We start from the raw sequence: 17,892 nt of genomic DNA on the forward strand, positions 1-17,892 counted from the left end.
AGTGCCATTTAGTTCTTTTTTACTTCATCTCTACAGCCGATATCTCCAAAACTCTGCTACTCACGCCACGGACAAAAAGCACAACAAGCCAGAGGAAAATGTGTATTTTTGATTTTGGAGTGAACTGTCCCTTAAATCTAATATTACATTCCCATCTACCAATGCATAACTCTCATCAAATATATTTATAAATCTTCCTCCCACCAGTCAAGCATGTATCACCCACACGTCCCATTAATGATGAAGACCACTTGTCTGTACCTGGGTGTTCTTGCGTTGATGTGCTTCTAGTACATTTCTCCTGTGTTGTTCTTTTACATAACTAAGAAGTGTAAAAACAAATGATTAAATCAAATTGTTCCAGGGGATATATGTACATGAGGGGGTCTGCTGTGTATTTTAAGGGGAGAAACACACAGTAATCTCCAGGTGAATCCAAACTGTCATGAAAGCTAAAAAAAAAAACTCCTAGCACGAGTTCCTAGAGGACATGAAACAAATGTGTCCCTGTGTGGGAGGAGAAAGTCCTGGGATTGAACGTAAAACGAAGTACAAAATAATGACTTACAATTAACTCCCAGCTGCTCTGTAGTTATGTGGTTTTACAGCATGCCTCAGGGCAGCGCATACGGACCCTTGAAATAACTAAAGCTGTAATTAAGGTTGCAACGTTTTCTCTGTTTTTACCCAACCCAGACGTGGGGAATACCTCGAGTCCGACGTGCAGGAATGTTAACTGCAGTCCTGCTGTGCTCAAGCTGGGAACATGAAGGAGATAACCACGCCAGTTTGTATTAGAAAAGTGATTTCTAAATGTTCAGTAGCTCTGCTCACCTCAGCAACTGGCAAGCTGAGTACTGGTCTAGGACCTGTGCTACAGACAGTAAACACGCTCTTCTGCTGACACCTAAAGGACAAACTGGATTTTGTAGCTGAAATACACAAAAATGACTATTTCCTCATCTTAAAAAAATAAAGACAACAAAAAGAGCAAATGTTTATTATAAATCTTTATTTTAAAAATTACAATAATTCACAGTTCATTGGGAATTACAGCACACAATTAAATGTGATGAGCATTCAAATGTATTGCTTTGGTTATACTAGTACCCATATGCATAAAACAATGTAAACCAAATGGTCAAAACATCAATGGAAATTTAAAAATGCATTTTCCTGCTTTTTCAAAATTAACTGCTTGACTGAAAGTGAAACACACACATTTTAAATTGCCAAGTGATGTGATTTTCAAAGAACAAAATACAAATTAAGATACAGTATAGGTTTAATTTTGTCACCAAAATAATAAAATATCAATTGCTGTGTAGATAAAGCTAAAAAAAAAAAAAGGCTTAAAAATAGAGTCTGTGAAATATTTATACATGTACAGAGAATGTCATGAAAGCCTCTGTTAGTGCGGAAGAATTCAGAATCTGCATAATTCATAGAGAAATGACAGATAAATAAGTTATGGACAAAATACTTAGAGACTTCGCTCAGCGATGGTGGCGTGTGTTAACAACAGGCTGATTAATCTGCCACGCTCGCTTGATTTTAAGCTTCTCACGTCTACAGAAGGCAAAGACGACGCAGATCACCACAATAACTTCATCTTGTAATCTCAGCCCTCCGTCTTTCACAGTGGTTTTCTTTTTTTTTTTTTGTCTTTTTTTTGAAGATTCAGTTTCCAATCCCGCACATTATTAGTGTCATACTCTTCAAAGGATCCAGGAGAACATTCATATTACGTCAGCTGGAGCACTGTCACGGTGAAAAACTGCTCTCGTCAAGAATGAGATGCGTTTAAAAATGAATGCAAAAAAAAAAATCAGCAATAACTGACCTCCGTGGTCTGTGTTCATATGGCAGAAAATACAGCAAACACTGTTGAGGAGCACCACTGTTGATGTAGTGTTTCCATCATATACTGTGAATCCAATTAAAGTTAAATAAAAGGACTTGTCTTAAAGAGACAATTCACCCAAAAGTCAAAAATACATATTTCCCCCCAGCCTGTAACACTGTTTATCCATCTAGATTTCTCTGATGTGAGTTGCAGAGTTTTAGAGACAGAGATGTCTGCCTTCTCTCCGATATCATGACACTAAATAGCACTGTGGTGCTAAAAGCACCAAAAATACTCAACTCAGAACCAGTGTCTCTTTCCACAAATCATAACCTGGTTACTCAAGATAATCAACAGACCTCATGAGTGTTTTTCTGTAGACTGTTTTCGTTTTACAGTAGAATCTATTGGAACCATTTTCTTTTTGCAGTAAAGTCTACTGGAACTACTTTAGAATCTATCGAAACTACTTTCTTGAGAAAGTAGTTCCTACATGACACTGCTAACATAAAGGTCTGTGGATTATTTGAGTATCAGGGTCATGATTTTGGTAAAGAGACACTAGTTTTGAATTTTTTTAACTTTTTTTTTAAAAGCAACACGAGCCGAGTGTCATTTAGTCCCGTTACACTGGAGAGAAGATGAACATCTGTACAGCTGAGGTCTCCAACACTCTGCAGCTCACGCCCAAAACATTTTAGATGGACAGGTAGCACCACAGGCCAGGGGGAAAAAAAATGCATCTTTGATTTTGGGGTGAGCTGCCCCTTTAACTTAATGTATGTAAATTCGATTATGAAAAGTGTCTAGTGACAGAAATACAATAAAGGTCTTGTCAAAACAAATTACAGTGTATTCACCTAACATTGAACAGAAAGCATGAGTCTTACTCTACGTAATGTCATGTACAGTATTGTGATACACACACTGCTGTACTTGCAGCAAATGTCTTTGTAATTCAAAGTCCTATCCTCCAACGGACATTTATATAGTTATGTTATCTGTAATATTGCACATTATAATATACCAATAACTCTCTGGTGTCCAGTACCGCACCGTCCACCACCAGCACTCAGTAACATAGAAAAGGCCTCCCACTGGACTGCGCAGCAACTGGGAGAAAGCGACCATTTCTAAAACTGAGCTCAGGAAATGAAGGACAATGACACCGTTCAATAACTTATAAAATCTTTAACAATATAGCCCAAAATACTTTGGAACACTTAAACATCTTTTTTTAGAGTATAAAAAACTGTCTGCTATACTTGGTGACGTGGAAAAATATGTCATACATTCTTAATTTCAATCATTTCTACACTAATTAAGTCTGTTCTGAAGTACCACTTACTTCAATGAGGATAAAATGACACACCTGTGCAATCACTTCAGACATTTACCAAGGTGATTTTTTCCCCATTATTCATACTTCTCCTTTGCCTCCTGCATGTAAATGTTCTTGCAACATCAAAAGGTTTCATGGAGAAAAGGTTCACTCTACTGGAATAGACTAGTCTTTATCTATGACTCCTGAAGATGCTCTCTAGAAACTCCGTCCCTGCTGTGAGGCACAAATACAACCTGTAGATGGTTGATCATAATATTTCCATGTAACCTTTGAAAACACGTAAGGTTGACCCATTCAGTTCTCTCAACTATGTAACAAGCTTCAGCCACAGTGAGGGATTATATCTCCCTCCCGCTGAAAACCGTATGTAGCAACAACACCGAAAATCTAACGAAAAACATCAGCTGTGCATCACCTGAAGGGGTGAGCTGCAAAACTGTGTCACATAAAGATTTCAAAACAGTCATCATATGAAAAGTCAGTGTCAAGGCACATTTAAAAAGATGCGCTTTTGTAAATACTCCAATCAGTAAATATCAAAGGCTCAATGTTTGAGTGCCCTCGTCTGGAGGAGCACACAACCTGTGGTGCAATATATTAACGTATATCTGTTAGAGTTATACATCGCCGCTCCATTTAACAATATCTTTGATCTTAACATTAAATCAAATTACATTCTGTAAATGTGAAAGTAGGGATGCACCGATACCAGTGTCGGTCCAATACTGACGTTGTGCACTTATGGTCTGATACCACTTTACAATCAAGCAACACAAGCAATTTGATAAAACACCAAAAGAATCAACACGATGCAGGGTTCAAGGAGTTTGCTAATGCTAACATTAGCAATGCTAAAATAATAAAACACCTTTTGAAGTCATTGTAATAACTGTAACGGCATCAGGAAGTACTCAAATCGGGTCTCTGTATCCAAATGTAAGTACTTGTCTGAAAAAACTGGTATTGGTGCATCCCTATGAGAAAACGCTGCTGCTGGTATTTCTGATCCCACTGAAAGGCAACACACCACTGCATGTTTTTGCCCCTTACAACGTAACCAGCGCTTTATTTCTAATTCGTCTATTGTATGATACCTCCCACAACGCAAAATGGTCCAAAGGAATATATTTCCTCCAGGAGTTAATGAACCAAACAGGATAAAATCCCAGCGAATACTGGGATTACACTGGACGCACAGAGAGACCGACAACTCCAACAAGGTTACGTAAGTAGCCCTGTGTCCACCGCGTGTGTAGTGGACACCTTGAACAAAACAACTGAAAAAGCCAGTACCAAGTCAAGGCTCTGCTCGTGTGAGTTTCTGCCACCTAGTGGTCAAAAATTGCTTACCGCAGCTTTCAGAATCGTTAGAGTAGCAAAAACATTTGGTTCTAGGAACTCATCTGTATGGACAAGTATTGTAAACATTTAAGAAAAGGTTTCATTAGGAATGTACTGCATTCATGTTTCCAAACTAGCTAAAATCTCCAACCAACAAACTAACAAACCAAATAACCTCTGATGCACACTGAAAGGTGGAGAATGTCAGGCAGGGTCACATATGTGACCACAGCCCCAGGAACAGGCTGTGTTTAGAGCAAAGTTAAGGGTTAATTTATGGGTGGTACTACATGTGTTGCTCCTGTTTACCCCAAATTCTAGCTTGCATAAAGAGGCTATTACGACAAACACAGCTTTCAACATCGTTTTAAACACATGCAGGAGCAGAGGTTCACTGATGTTTTCAAGTGCTGTTGCCTTGTTCTTGCTCAAACAGCAGCATGGCGAGCTGCGAACGAGAACCGAGACCCTCCAAGTTGCTCTGCACACACCTGTGATAGATGTCTTCACTGAGCCGCGGGTTGCAGGCTTGGTACGAGTACCGCTGGTGCAACGCCGGCTCCACCGCCCTGAACACGTGCAGACCCGAATACTTTACGAAGATGTCGAAGATGTCCAGGGTCTCGAGAATCTCCTCATTCTCCTGGACGTCTGCGACCATTCGTGTGCGTGTCGCCATGTAGTCAGAGTTGTAAAAACACGCTTCTTCAAATGACCTGCGGTCGAAATGGCCCGCATCCTTCACCAGATCCGCTGTGACCGGGCGCTGCTGGTTGTGATAGGCCACATCGGGGTTGTAGTCCTGGAAATGGATGGGGAAGAACACCTGCCAGTTGTTTATGGAGTTCATGCGGCAGCGGTTCAGAAATTCTGAATTGATGTTTGTGTGGACGTTAGCCAAGAAAAACAGCGTGTCGACCGGGTGCTTCTTCGAGATGATGTCCATAAATTTGATCTGGGATGGTGTTTCCGTCTTGACGCTTATCCATGGGATTTTTACTGTAGGGTATTTGCGTTCATAAGCATTTATCTGAGTCTTTACGCTGGCAAATATATCATTCTGGTTAACCTGCTGTGCCTCCACTGGATCATAAATAAACAAGAATGTTAGGATGGCATTCTCACTGGTCTCAAAAGCATTTGAGGCAAATACTTCCAGGAAACGGTCGACATTGCCCCGGTCCTGCAGAGTTAGAGGTATAATTATGTGAACCCTGGTAGCTTCAGTGACATACGGCATGGGAATGATCTCAATTCGACTTAAAGGTCGCACCAGATAAACTCGCTTGGTGATGGAACGGCTGTGACCTTTTTGGTTGACCACCTCCAGCTGAAGGTCCAAGGTGTACTCCATCCCCCTGATGGGGTCGAAGCGCCTGTAGCCATTAATCAGCTGCTGCTTCTTCAGGTGTAGGACAGGCTTGTACTTCTTGTTCAGCTCTCCCATGGCTATGTCAATTACGTCGGCCACATCGATGCGATCGATGCCACTCAGGTCGCACTTCGGAGAGCCGTCGATGCATGAATAGATCTCCTCCTCCGTGAAGTATTCCCACTTCAGAACTTCAAACCGGGATTTGGGCTCAAAAGGTGGACTGATCCCCACAGGCCACTGGGCGCTCCGGTTCCCCTCAAAAGCAACTACGCTCACGTTCTTTATTTCTGCCTGTGGAAACACAAGAAGCATTCTGATCTACACAGTTGCCAACTCACCATTTACACAACTAACACTTCATTATAATTGTGGTATTTAGGTAAACAAAGAGAAGCCTCTTTTATAAAAACGTTCTTAGATTTGTACTTGAGCTTAGTCTTAAGATAATTGCTGACAGTGGACTTTCGTTCGATTCATTAAAGATACTGGGCATAAAAAAAACTTTGATTAAGAAGGTTCTGAGAAGAAATTATTTTTTTTTCAAAAATTGTTGACTAAACTCATTAAAATGAAAGTGAATAATAGTGTCGCTATTGTTTCCTCACACCTTTAATTGATCATTTTTATCACATTGCAAAGTCACCACAGGTGGGAAAAACCCCGACATAACCATTCAAGTCTAGACTTTGCTAACAGATAAGATCATTTCCACATAAGAGGACGTTTTTATAAATAACTCCTTACACATGGTTCTCTGCTCAAGTCACACTCAAGATCAAAATTGATGAGAAGTTCATTTTATAAATGAGGCCCAAGGTTTTTTATTTTTGAGTGGCTGATTTGTGACACTTGAAAATCAGCTTACCTGCAGCTTAGCGATCTCATCGTAAGTCTTCTGGAGTTCAATCTCAGTGAAGTATCTGTGCAGCCGGTACATCTGTTCGGGGTCAGATACTGGATGGACAGTCAGAGCTTTCTTTAACTGCTCATTCTGCTCTTTACTGGGATCAGAGTTTTTTCCCAGCTCATAATGGTGGTACTGAAGCCCCTGAGAGGAAACAGAGAGGTCTTTTCATGAAGCGTCTTAAATCCGGCATGACAGAAACATGCCTAATTTTACTCCAAGTTTAGATGTTATGCTGCGCTACTTCCATTCAAACAAGCACGGCACGCTATCCAGGAAGACTCCTGGGCTCATCTCCAACGCTGGTTTCAACCATAATTGCATAGCAAAGTCTGGGATTCATTTTGCAAGAATAGAATACTATTGTTATACAGTACAACTACAGTTTTGGTCATTTTCAGGAACTAAATTTGCTCTGGGAATATGAGGTTTAAGAGACGGTTTATCTTAATTAAAGTCACAACTTTTCAAATGAATAATTTATGTTCTATGCAGCGTCAGGTTAAAAAAGCAACAGTTACTAAATTAGAGGTGAAATCTATAGCGCACTGGCACCCGAATCCCACTTAAAGACACAGTCATTTCAGCTGAAAACAGAGTAATCACCTAAGGAGCTCGAGTGATTAAAAAAGTGAATCCAATCTGATAAAGCTATTAAAAGAACAAAGAATCAAGACGCCGTTTAAGTGAGCATCGAGGCTGCTCAGCCAACAGCCTGTAATGGTATACTTAAAGAAGCATTGTCCATGTCTAATTGTCATCAATGTTCTCTCTTAACACATAAATTGATGTCTGGCTCTGTGTTCAAGCTTTTTTTTTTTTCCTTCAGCCACACGAGGCCTTTTAAGTTTCCCCCTGCTCCTCTGCCTTATCTAGAGGGGCTCTGTTGGAGCTCTTCTGGCTCAGGGCACTTTGGTTAGTCATGCAACTCACTCTCAACTGTGTAACAAGATGGTTTCCTGCACTGGGTCGTGGCCAAGGAGGAGAAAATGGAAGCAAAAGACAGCAGGATAAGTCAACAATAAAATATTTGGCCCACCTGTATATTAGAGGGCACATTTATATTGATAAACTTCTAAGAATTAATTTTAATGTGTTGACCAGGAGTGCAAACTTCAGCATAAATGAAGCAAACTGCGCAGAATGCAAGAAACAATTGCCTGAGAGGGCACTAGGACAGATCAGGGCTCCACAGAGCTTGTTTGACCTTAAATGCTAATGACATTACAGGAGCAGAGCATGTTGACCCACAGGGGATTTTCACACCATTGAGCCTCGGCAAGGCTGAAGTCAGCTTTGCTCTGCTTGCCTGTTTACCTATTCCACGTTGCTGCTGGAGACGTGGAAAAAAAACGAAAGGCTAAAGGGTATTAGCAATCTACTCTGTAATATAAATACCACCTCTGAGCTAGCATGGTAATTACAGTTTTATATAGCCGTCTGTCAGTTTTAAGTGCTGTCCCAGAGGCAGAGCATGATTTCTGCCGTGACAGCTTTGTTTTTTTTGTGTCGAGATGGAGAACCCCTGCTGTAACCTGTCTCACAACTGTTCTGAATGACAGTCTCCTCATTCATTTTAACTACCTCATTCTGCTCCCTTTAAACATCAAACACCAAGAAGTCAAGATGCTGTTTTATAGATTAAAACAACGTATGTATTATTACAATCCCAATTCCCCAAAAAGTTGAATAAAATGTGAATTAAAACAGATTGCAATAATTTGCAAAAAACTTCTTGACCTGTATTCAATTGTACAAAGACAAGCTGTTTCACTTTTTTTTTGTAAATATACACTCATTCTGAATTTTATGCTTGCAACATGTTCCAAAATGGTCGGGACAGACGCATGTTCACCACTGTGTTGCATCAACTTTTCTTTTAAGAGCACTGAGTGTCGGTTTTCGGCCTCGCGCCTTATGTGGAGAGATTTCTCCAGATTCTCTGAATCTTCAAATGATATTGTGGATTGTAGAGGGTGAAATCTTTAAATTCCTTACAGATTTGTTTTGAGAAACGTTTGGACTATTTGCCCAAGCAGTTTTTTTTCACGTGGTGGCGACCCTCGTCCAATCCTTACTTGTGAACGAATGAGCCTTTCAAGGATGCCTCATTAATACCTTATCATGATGTCACCTGATTCTAGGTCTGTTGTTGCCCCTTTGGCAAGTTTTTTAAAACCTTTTGCAGACATCAAATTGAAAATGAGTGTATATTTACAAAAAACAATTAAGCTTTTTCAGTTTATACATGAAATATCTTGTCTCTTTACTGTTTTTAACTGAATACGAGTCGAAAAGATTTGAGAATCATTGCATTATGTTTTTCTTTATCTCACACAGCTTTTATGGAATCGCTTGTGAAAAGAGATGTGTGATGTTATATAAGCACACTGTGATCATGTGCTCTTTCAAGGATACACTCAACATACCTCGTATTCACTGACACAGTTTGTGTTTGTGTAATCAATGATGCATCTTCCGAGCCATTCGTCAGGCCTCGCGCTCAGGATGTCATTCCTACAGTTTTCCAGGAAGGGCTGTAGTCGGAGAAGCAAGGTACGTGACAGGAGGTACCCGAACCCTCCGTAGCAGTATTTCCCCTCCATCTCTCCGCCTATGAACTCCTCAGGACTGCCCATGTAAAGCTCTCGATCCATACTCAGGTGATCCACCAGGGCTTTGATCCTGTCAGCTTCTGTGTAGGCGTCATCTTGGACAAAGTAAAACCAGTCGTATTCATTGATGTAATGGTCTAAAATGTATTTGATGTTCTGAAACATGTTCCATATCAGTCTCTCGTCCCCGTGGGAGACGACAAACATGCCGTGAGGGACTTTGCGGTTGCGCATGCCGGTGAAGAAGACCACAGTGTCCAGATGATGGCTAATGGTGCGGTTGACAGCAACACCCAGGGTGTTTATGGTGTTTTTGGAGGTCAGGACCCCGACGAAGAGACGCTCTCGCATCCCCAACTCTGTGCTTATGTATTTAGCCCTGAAAAAGACATCAAACACTGAATAAATGCTGCTTTGAATAAAAACAATAAAAAAAAGAATTCACCAACTTACTGTCACAACAACACACATTATTTTGTTTCTACAGTTTTCATGTTAAGTTTAATAATTGACCCTGAAAATTATGGGAATGCAGAAATCTGGCATCCAGACCAAATCTGTGCTTCTGTTCACCAAATTTCATGGAAATTCTGGGTGTTTTAAATGAATAGACAGTCAGACTAACAAGAAAAAACCATAAGCTCTTTGGAAAAAGAAGCATGCCAGAACTTGAATTGTGATTCATCATTGCACCCACAACCCAACCCAACTTTTATTTCCCTGTTATGAAGTAAATGTCCTCATTTATCCCTCATATTAGAGCTGCAGTGCTGAGTAATCATTCAGTGAACAAAACAAGAAAGAGTAACTATTTTTCAAACAAAAAATATCAAACATTTGCTGGTTTCAGCATCTCAAATAATGATTCACTACTGTGTCCTATATGACAGTAAATTAAATGCATTTGGATTTCAGACAAACAAGACCAGCGCTGCAACTAACAATTATTTTCATTATGGATTAATCTGTCCATCATTTTCTTGATTAATAGACTGATTGTTTGGTCCTTGAAATGTCAGAAAATAGTGAAAAATGTTGATCACATTTTCCCAAGAGCCCAATGTGCCATCTTTATATTAAGGAGCAGAAAAAATCCAATATTGGTATCAGCTGATATTGTTTATACAGAATATTATATATAGAATATACACATAAACACACAGTTTTTGCTTTGATCCCTCAAAAGTAGCTAACACATGTGATAATGACATACTGTATGAAGGAAGCAGGGTATTTTACAATTTATGCTAACAATAAACTTTATTGCCAAAAATAATAGAAGAACACTGAAACATTAAAGTTTCACTGGTACTTTTAATAATTATTAATAACTATAAATTAAGAAAACACAAATAGAGGAAATATATGTGTATATTGAACCTGAATTAAGAAAAAGGATCAAATATAAATAAAAATGCTTTCTATCAAGCTAGCAAATAAAACCACTTTGCAAAATGTTCTGTTAAAAAAAGACATATCAGACAACACAAACACCAAACCGATGTAGACCGATACATCGGTAATAAGCCAATATCAGGATGGTAATATTGGTCGACTGATACACTGGTTTATGTCTTGTTTTGTCCACAACCCAAAGATATTCAGTTTACTGTCATAGAGGACTACAGAACAAAGAACATATTCATATTTGAGAGACTCAAATCTGAGAATTTTGACATTTTCTCTTAAAAAAAAAAAGATTTAAAAAGATTAATCAGTTACTTAAATACTTGACTCATCTTCTATTTGCTGCAGCTCTAAACAAGACATTTAAACACAACACTTTGGACTTTGTAGCTGTGATGATCTTTTTTTCACTACTTTTTGACATTCCATAAACTAAACAACAAATAAGCAGTTAATCGAGAAACCAATCAGCTTTAATTGATAATGAAAATGATCATTAGTTGCAGTCTATGCAAAAAGTTGCCCATGAAATCCGGATGCCCAAATACTTTCAGCCCCGACTGTCCTCAGCAGAACTTTTCTACGGGGAAAACTCTTTCTCAGAATTGCACTGCAATGCAGCCACTGTGAGTGTGAGGGCTATACATTGAAACAAGGGCTCTAAACAGGGATATCTTGGGAAATGTCTGCCTGTTTACAAAGAAAAGGTGGGGCAGAAATCTTTGCCACAAAATATGTTCTGTGGTTAATGTTGGCTCCATGGCAGGGAAAAGTTAGCAAGCAGAAAACCAGCAGAGTGAGACTTTTATCACACTTTGATCAAAACCAGTGACATCATGGAAGAAAACAATGCCTGCCTTTTAGTTTTGTTTTATTAGTCTTATTCAGCATGTTGTCCATGCATGCACATAATATTCCAGTTTTTGCACCCATTCTGAAAAAGACAATATTCCTACTAAGCTGTTTACTTGTCTAAAGAAAATGAATATCCCTTTAATATTCCTGTCTACATGCAGCTGTGCATACTCTGATTATGTATGCTTATTTCTGTAAAAGTAATATTTTTTTAAAAAAAGTTTTCCACTGGTGGTGAAGTAGATTGAGAATGTGAACTCAGCCTCCCTCGTTCATTAATTCAATCACCTTCTTAAAAAGGTCTGCATTGTCATATTTGTGCATATCCAAAAACATGTTGATATCTTTACCGCAGTCCTGCAAACTGTTAGCTGTTTGGTTTGTTTACAGCACAAAGTGCAAAAGGTTGTGTGTCACAAACTGCTGTAGAAACCCCAACTGAGATGCATATTCTGAATTAGGGATGGCGGTATCTATTTTTTCCATATCTTCCTGACATTTCAAGGTATATGATGGTATTTATGTGAAAAAACAAATCATTAAAAGCTGGTGACAGAGGTCTTTATAGCATATATGACATTGTCCAGCTAACAATTCTTTGTGTCTAATATGCAATTAGCCTTCTTAGGTAAGTCTTGGAGGGTTTAAAATACCTAGAATAAATGAACACATGGTAAATAAGCACCCAGATTCTTTCTGAAGGACCCAATGACACTTATTGCCATGGATATCAGCACATCATTCAGCTGAACGGAGATGATTTATCGAAGTATCATGTGGCTAATAAACTCCTTTGTAGTTGGAAGAGGTCATCTCAAAATACAGTTACATATGTCTGTATCTACTCTATTTAATTTAATTCATTAACAAGGTTACAGAGCAGAAATGATGAGCCAATTATTTCTTGTCTACCTCCAAATAATTATTCTGTTGGCCAAGTTCCCTACTGTCTTTTATTTTACATCAATTACAAAAAAACACAGTTACTTTATTTTAGGGATGCACGATCATACTGCAATTATTCTGACTGAAACTGCAATTGCAATAGGATTAGTGGAAATGATCGGTTTAGGCATTACAGTTTTCATGTTCACTTAAATAAAGTACATATTTTTTTCCTTTTTCAAAAAATTGCAATTTGGTTCTGCGATTTGGATATTGCACTTGGCCATATAGTGATTTTATTGCGATTAATTGTGCAGCCGTAGTCTAAAGCATGCTCCTAAAACCAGAATACCACCAATATATCACATTAATCAGAATATTAAGGCCTAATTCAGAATATGCTGTTAGCATGAGCTGCATGGAATCCAGAATACTGTCATATTCTGAATAATAGTGTGAAACTGGTGTGCATGTTAGTTAAATTAGCCAGTGTAAAAGCTTATCCCCCACATGACAACACCTGTACACTTAGCATTATGTGGACTAACAGTGATTTATTTATCACTGACTGAGGATGAGCTCCACTGCGGCCTGCTGACTGTACACTATAATGATGAGGTCTGCATTCAAAACAACTGTAAGCCATATTATCATCAGCCTCCTCAGAGAGTGTGTTCACCGGGGCTCACCTGAAAACTTTCTTCGGGGGACTCTGCTGGACTTGTTTATATGGGACTATTCTCGGTTCAAAATCCTCCTCGGACTCCACATCGTTGATAGTCGAGATGGAGTTGGGCTTTCGGGCTCCTTTGAGCTGTCCATCCTGCCCCAGAGTCACCTCCTCGCCCTCCTTGCCGTCCAGGTAACACGCTTCCTCCGTCCAGTTCACACTCAATAAACTCAACGTGAACCCTAAAGAAATACCGATTACCACCGGGCCGACCGAGCGCAGGACAGAAATAAACGCCGAAAATCTCATCTTGTGCGTCGGGGCTCCTCTGTCTTCACAGTCCCGCGTCGCTCCGGAAAAGCGTCCAAACAGGCCTCTGGTCCCGGGGACGGCTTAACTATACATCAAGTCCGACGCCGAGCAGCTGTATCGACAATCAACTTCAGGAAAAGATGTTGCTTCTTCCTTAAAATTTACGCAGGTTTCTTACGTGTCAGTATAGCTGCGACCTGGCTCCTCCCCGGCGGCCAGACGTTAGCATCAGAGGCGGGGCTAGTTCCAGACTCTGTAGATGAGCTCAGGCTGCGCAGCGCGGAGGGATATTCGCAGGGTCTTGTCTAAACGAGAAGTCAAGATTTGCGAAATTCTCGCGAGATTTGTACGCTTTGCGTCTTTATTAAGAGTGTTTGTGTGTTTTTAAAGTGAAAATACCGTGGTTGTCATATGTTTATGGTTATAAAGAAAAACATATGGCAAAGGTCTAAGTAAAGATTATGGTTTTTGTTAAAAAGAATTACTCTCGCGAGATGTTTCGCGAATCTAGGGTCCCCATCTAGACACGATTCTTCAAGATTAGAGACAGAAAAATATGAACTGGAACACAACCAAAGTCTGTTTATACCTGGTGATGGCCTACATTCATGTATGCTGACATATTTACTGAATTGCATCAGGTAATGTTTTCATAATTGTTGTGCTGTTTTTTCTTTTTAACTTAAGTGACATTTCAATACGTACATCTACTAAAATTTGCAGACTTTTACAAATAGCTGGAAAGGTCAGGTGTATTATCACTTTAACTGTGCAATGGTGTAAATTAAAACTATTGAATCTGTTTCTTGTTTATATGTATATATTGTCTGTATTTTCTATATTTCTTTGTTCATACTGTTCCTGTTTTTTCTATTGCCTCGTGTTTACATTGTTCCTATTTATTTTTTTATCTTTTCTCTTGTTTATATTGATCCCATTTTTTAATTTCCTCTGGCTCTCTTATCTTATCTTATCTTATCTTATCTTATCTTATCTTATCTTATCTTATCTTATCTTATCCTATCTTATCTTATCTTATCGTATCTTATCTTATCTTATCTTATCTTAAATCAGGGCAGAGAAAAATTGGGAACCATTGAAGTTACTAAACCATTAAAACTGTCAGTGATATACCTGCATTTGCCTTGATTTTTTAGATAAACATACTAAGATTTTACAGACAAAACAGTATTTTAGCCATGTGGTTTCACTAAGTGTTTGAGATTTACAAGAATCTATTGCAGAATGTTACAGAAATGGAATATAATATGTATAACTATGTTTCCTTTAGTGTATAATCACCCTAAAAAAAAGAATCTTAGAATGAGCTGTTTATATCTGCAGAGGCTGCGAGTCCTCTTCCACAAAGGCCACCATGTTGCTCTGCCATGTTTCTACAGTAGCTCAGAATGGACAAATCAAACACTGGCTCTAGATACAGACTTTGCACTATTTTTTTTTTTTTTTAGAGCTTCATGCCCACCGTTCTGTACTTCTGTACTCCTGCACACTTTGAAGGGGAGGGTGAAGCAAGCAGTATTCAGTAAACTCTTTAATAATGGAACGTCTACCCTGCACTTTCATCATGTGTTGCACTGTAATTTTTACTTTGCAGCTCCCTCTATCTATTTCTACTGTATATATGTATGTCAATTAAAGGGACAATTCAACCCCATACCAAAATTACATATTTTCCTTCTTACCTGTGGTGGTATTTATCCATCTAGATAGTTTTGGTATGAGTTACTGAGTTTTGGAGACCTCTGCTGTGCAGATGTCTGCCCTTTCTCCAATATAATGGGACTAAATGGCACTCGTGTAGGAACTACTTTCTCTCTGTAGTAGAATCTACTGGAACAACTTCTTAGAGTAAGTTCCTTTCTTTCCTTTCCTTTGTGGTTAACTGTCCCTTTAATTTTCATTTTCAGAAATAATCGCTGCCATACAATTACATTATCTTTTTCCAGGTCCAATGTTTTTCTTTTGCTGGCGGTCAAATCAAGTCAAATCCTGTGAAGACGGTTGATTTTTGTGCGCCTTCTGAATGATCTCACACCACATGGGCTTGTAAAACAGTTGGAATCACATCACAAATATTGCAACCCAATGAAATCTATTGTTTTTTGTTGAAATAACCATACAACTCTAGTCTATCTGTACCACATCACATTTTAAAGGCTTTACCCAGAGTTTAATTAAGTACTCAGTGTGCACCAGACGTCTCCCTCTGCAGCTGTTTCATGTGTATTTTAGTGATGAGTGGCTCAGCTTTCAGCTCATCCACCCGGCTCTGGCTGTTCTCTATCTGGCTTCTGTGCTCCTCGCCCAGATGTCAGGGGTTGCAGCGGCAGTCTGCTTTGTGCCGCACTGTTGATCCTCCATCAGCTGTATCTTTTTGGGTCCTCTCCTGAAACTCACCGCCCCGGATCTCAACCGCCTCACCGAGACCTCCGTCCTCCACCCGGAGCCCCTGACCCACACAGTCTGAGCTGCATCAGCAGCAGAATAAGAGAACTCCACATGGTCTAGTTCCAGGTCTTCAGACTACAGGGTTGGCCTGTTTTTCCCACTTTAGCTGGATGAATGAGTTGAGTGTTTGTAATTCATCAGTTTAAACAAGATTAAAAGCCTGAGATGATTCAATATGGTTCCTGTGCTGATGGTACCACCAGAGTACTGAAAATCTGTGCTCAAGTACAAGTACTGTTACATCACTGACACACAACTCAATACTGTAAAATATTCTTCTCCAAAATGATTCATAGTATTAGTTACTTTTTACATGTTGGTTTCTGTTTTTCCAAATCTAAATTACTCCCTTGCCTCTACAAATCTGTGCTTACTGCAGCATTTTTATAAATATATATGATGGCTTTGCTAATTTTTGGCTGCTGCCACACCAGAAAAAGAAAAGCGGGTAAATATCACTATTAAATTTACAAATTTATCAAGAATTCTTCTTGTTGGAAGAAAAGAAAAGACATGTTATAACCTCAAAACATTTCATGTGATAAAATGGCAGTATAAAAATATAAATGAACACATTATAACTTGATAACTTATAACTTTATATCTTTATAACGTGACATCATGAGGATATAAAGATATAAGTTATCACATCATAACCTGAAGTGTTTCACATTATATGAGGATAGATATTGTTCTAACAAGAAATATTTCTTGTTATGTTATTATGTTATCACATGATAAGTTTTTTGTTTTAACACTAAGTTATCACATTATAACATGAAACTTTTCATGCTCTAACAAATATTCAATTTTGATATTAACTCATATAGTACACTGTACTCGAATATGTCTTTAAAAGTAACTAAGTAGATTAGATGTAATGCATAATCAAGTACAAATAAAATTACAGACAAGTACCCAAAATCATTACTTGATTACAGTCATTTGAGAAATTGTAATTAGTTACTATCACCCCTGTAAACAGAGTGAGGTCTATCTGACTTGATTAAGTCTAATTTTAAGTGTATATTTGTTTTCCTTTCATGTTGCGCTCTGTGATCTGTGATAAATAGAGAATATTCTCTCTTGGAAAAGTGTGACTGTGCTGTTTATTCTCTGTTATCCCTTTTCAGCTGTTTACGTCAATGCTCTGTTCTCTGGTGTCCTCTAGTGGTGACCAGAACACTGAGCTCAATTCATCTGGGTCATAGAAGGTTTACTCAAACTGATCAATTTTGACGAAGGTCGGTGAAAATTAGTAGCATCAAAATATACTTGAAGTACCGAAAGTAAAAGTAGTCATTTTGCAGAATGGCAGGTTTCAGAGTAATATTTGAGTATAATTATTGATCTGTTAATGTCTTCATCACTTTATAGTTGCAGTGGATCATTTTGATCATACTGCTGGGTAGCTTGTGAATTTGCTCCAGGTATCAAATATTTTAATCTATAACAACCTATCATAATCGATTGATTTTATTTTGTATAATTAATCTGAAGCAACTAGTAACTAGAGATATTTTATTAATGCAGAGGAGTAAAAAGTGCAATGTTTGCCTGTTAGATGTAATGGAGTAGATGTAAGTGGAAATACTCAAGTAAAGTAGAAAATTATGCTTATGTATAGTACTAGTACTAGTAAATGTATTTTGTTACTTTCCACCACTTTGGTTTTGTAAAACAACTATGCTATGAATGAAAAAGTTGTTTATTCATGTTCTAAAACTAACATTCTGTCAGAAACTAATTGACATTATGCAATTTTCTCATGATAAATTGCCAAATCTTTTCAGACGTGGACTATCTTACTGCCAAAACTCACTGTTTACATGTGCACAGCTGTGAAATGTGATGACACTTCACCTAAA

The 17,892-nt window shown here is 38.6% G+C and overlaps 1 protein-coding gene across 1 annotated transcript; it reads right to left on the reverse strand.

Annotated features, from left to right (window-relative positions):
• Positions 1-3,670: 3,670 nt before the first annotated feature.
• Positions 3,671-13,791, reverse strand: chpfa (chondroitin polymerizing factor a). The gene is made up of 4 exons (XM_084725428.1): positions 13,263-13,791; positions 9,241-9,805; positions 6,773-6,955; positions 3,671-6,198 (listed from the first exon to the last, which is right to left on the reverse strand). The coding sequence occupies exons 1-4, from the start codon at positions 13,550-13,552 to the stop codon at positions 4,936-4,938; spliced, it is 2,301 nt and encodes a 766-aa protein (XP_084581554.1). The 5' UTR covers positions 13,553-13,791; the 3' UTR covers positions 3,671-4,935.
• Between the last annotated feature and the right edge of the window lie 4,101 nt (positions 13,792-17,892).

The sequence above is a fragment of the Lutjanus erythropterus genome, chromosome 8 (assembly GCF_056507025.1).
Source record: "Lutjanus erythropterus isolate fLutEry1 chromosome 8, fLutEry1.hap2, whole genome shotgun sequence".
Classification (NCBI taxonomy): domain Eukaryota; kingdom Metazoa; phylum Chordata; class Actinopteri; order Lutjaniformes; family Lutjanidae; genus Lutjanus; species Lutjanus erythropterus.

What these genes read in the sequence shown, in the direction of transcription:
- chpfa (XM_084725428.1), bottom strand. Translation starts at nt 13,552, where the DNA reads ATGAGATTTTCGGCGTTTATTTCTGTCCTGCGCTCGGTCGGCCCGGTG. An exon ending in ACTGTGTCAGTGAATACGAG is followed by an intron (nt 6,956 to 9,240) that starts GTATGTTGAGTG and finishes GTTTCCTCTCAG; the next exon opens with GGGCTTCAGTACCACCATTA. An exon ending in ATGAGATCGCTAAGCTGCAG is followed by an intron (nt 6,199 to 6,772) that starts GTAAGCTGATTT and finishes GTGTTTCCACAG; the next exon opens with GCAGAAATAAAGAACGTGAG.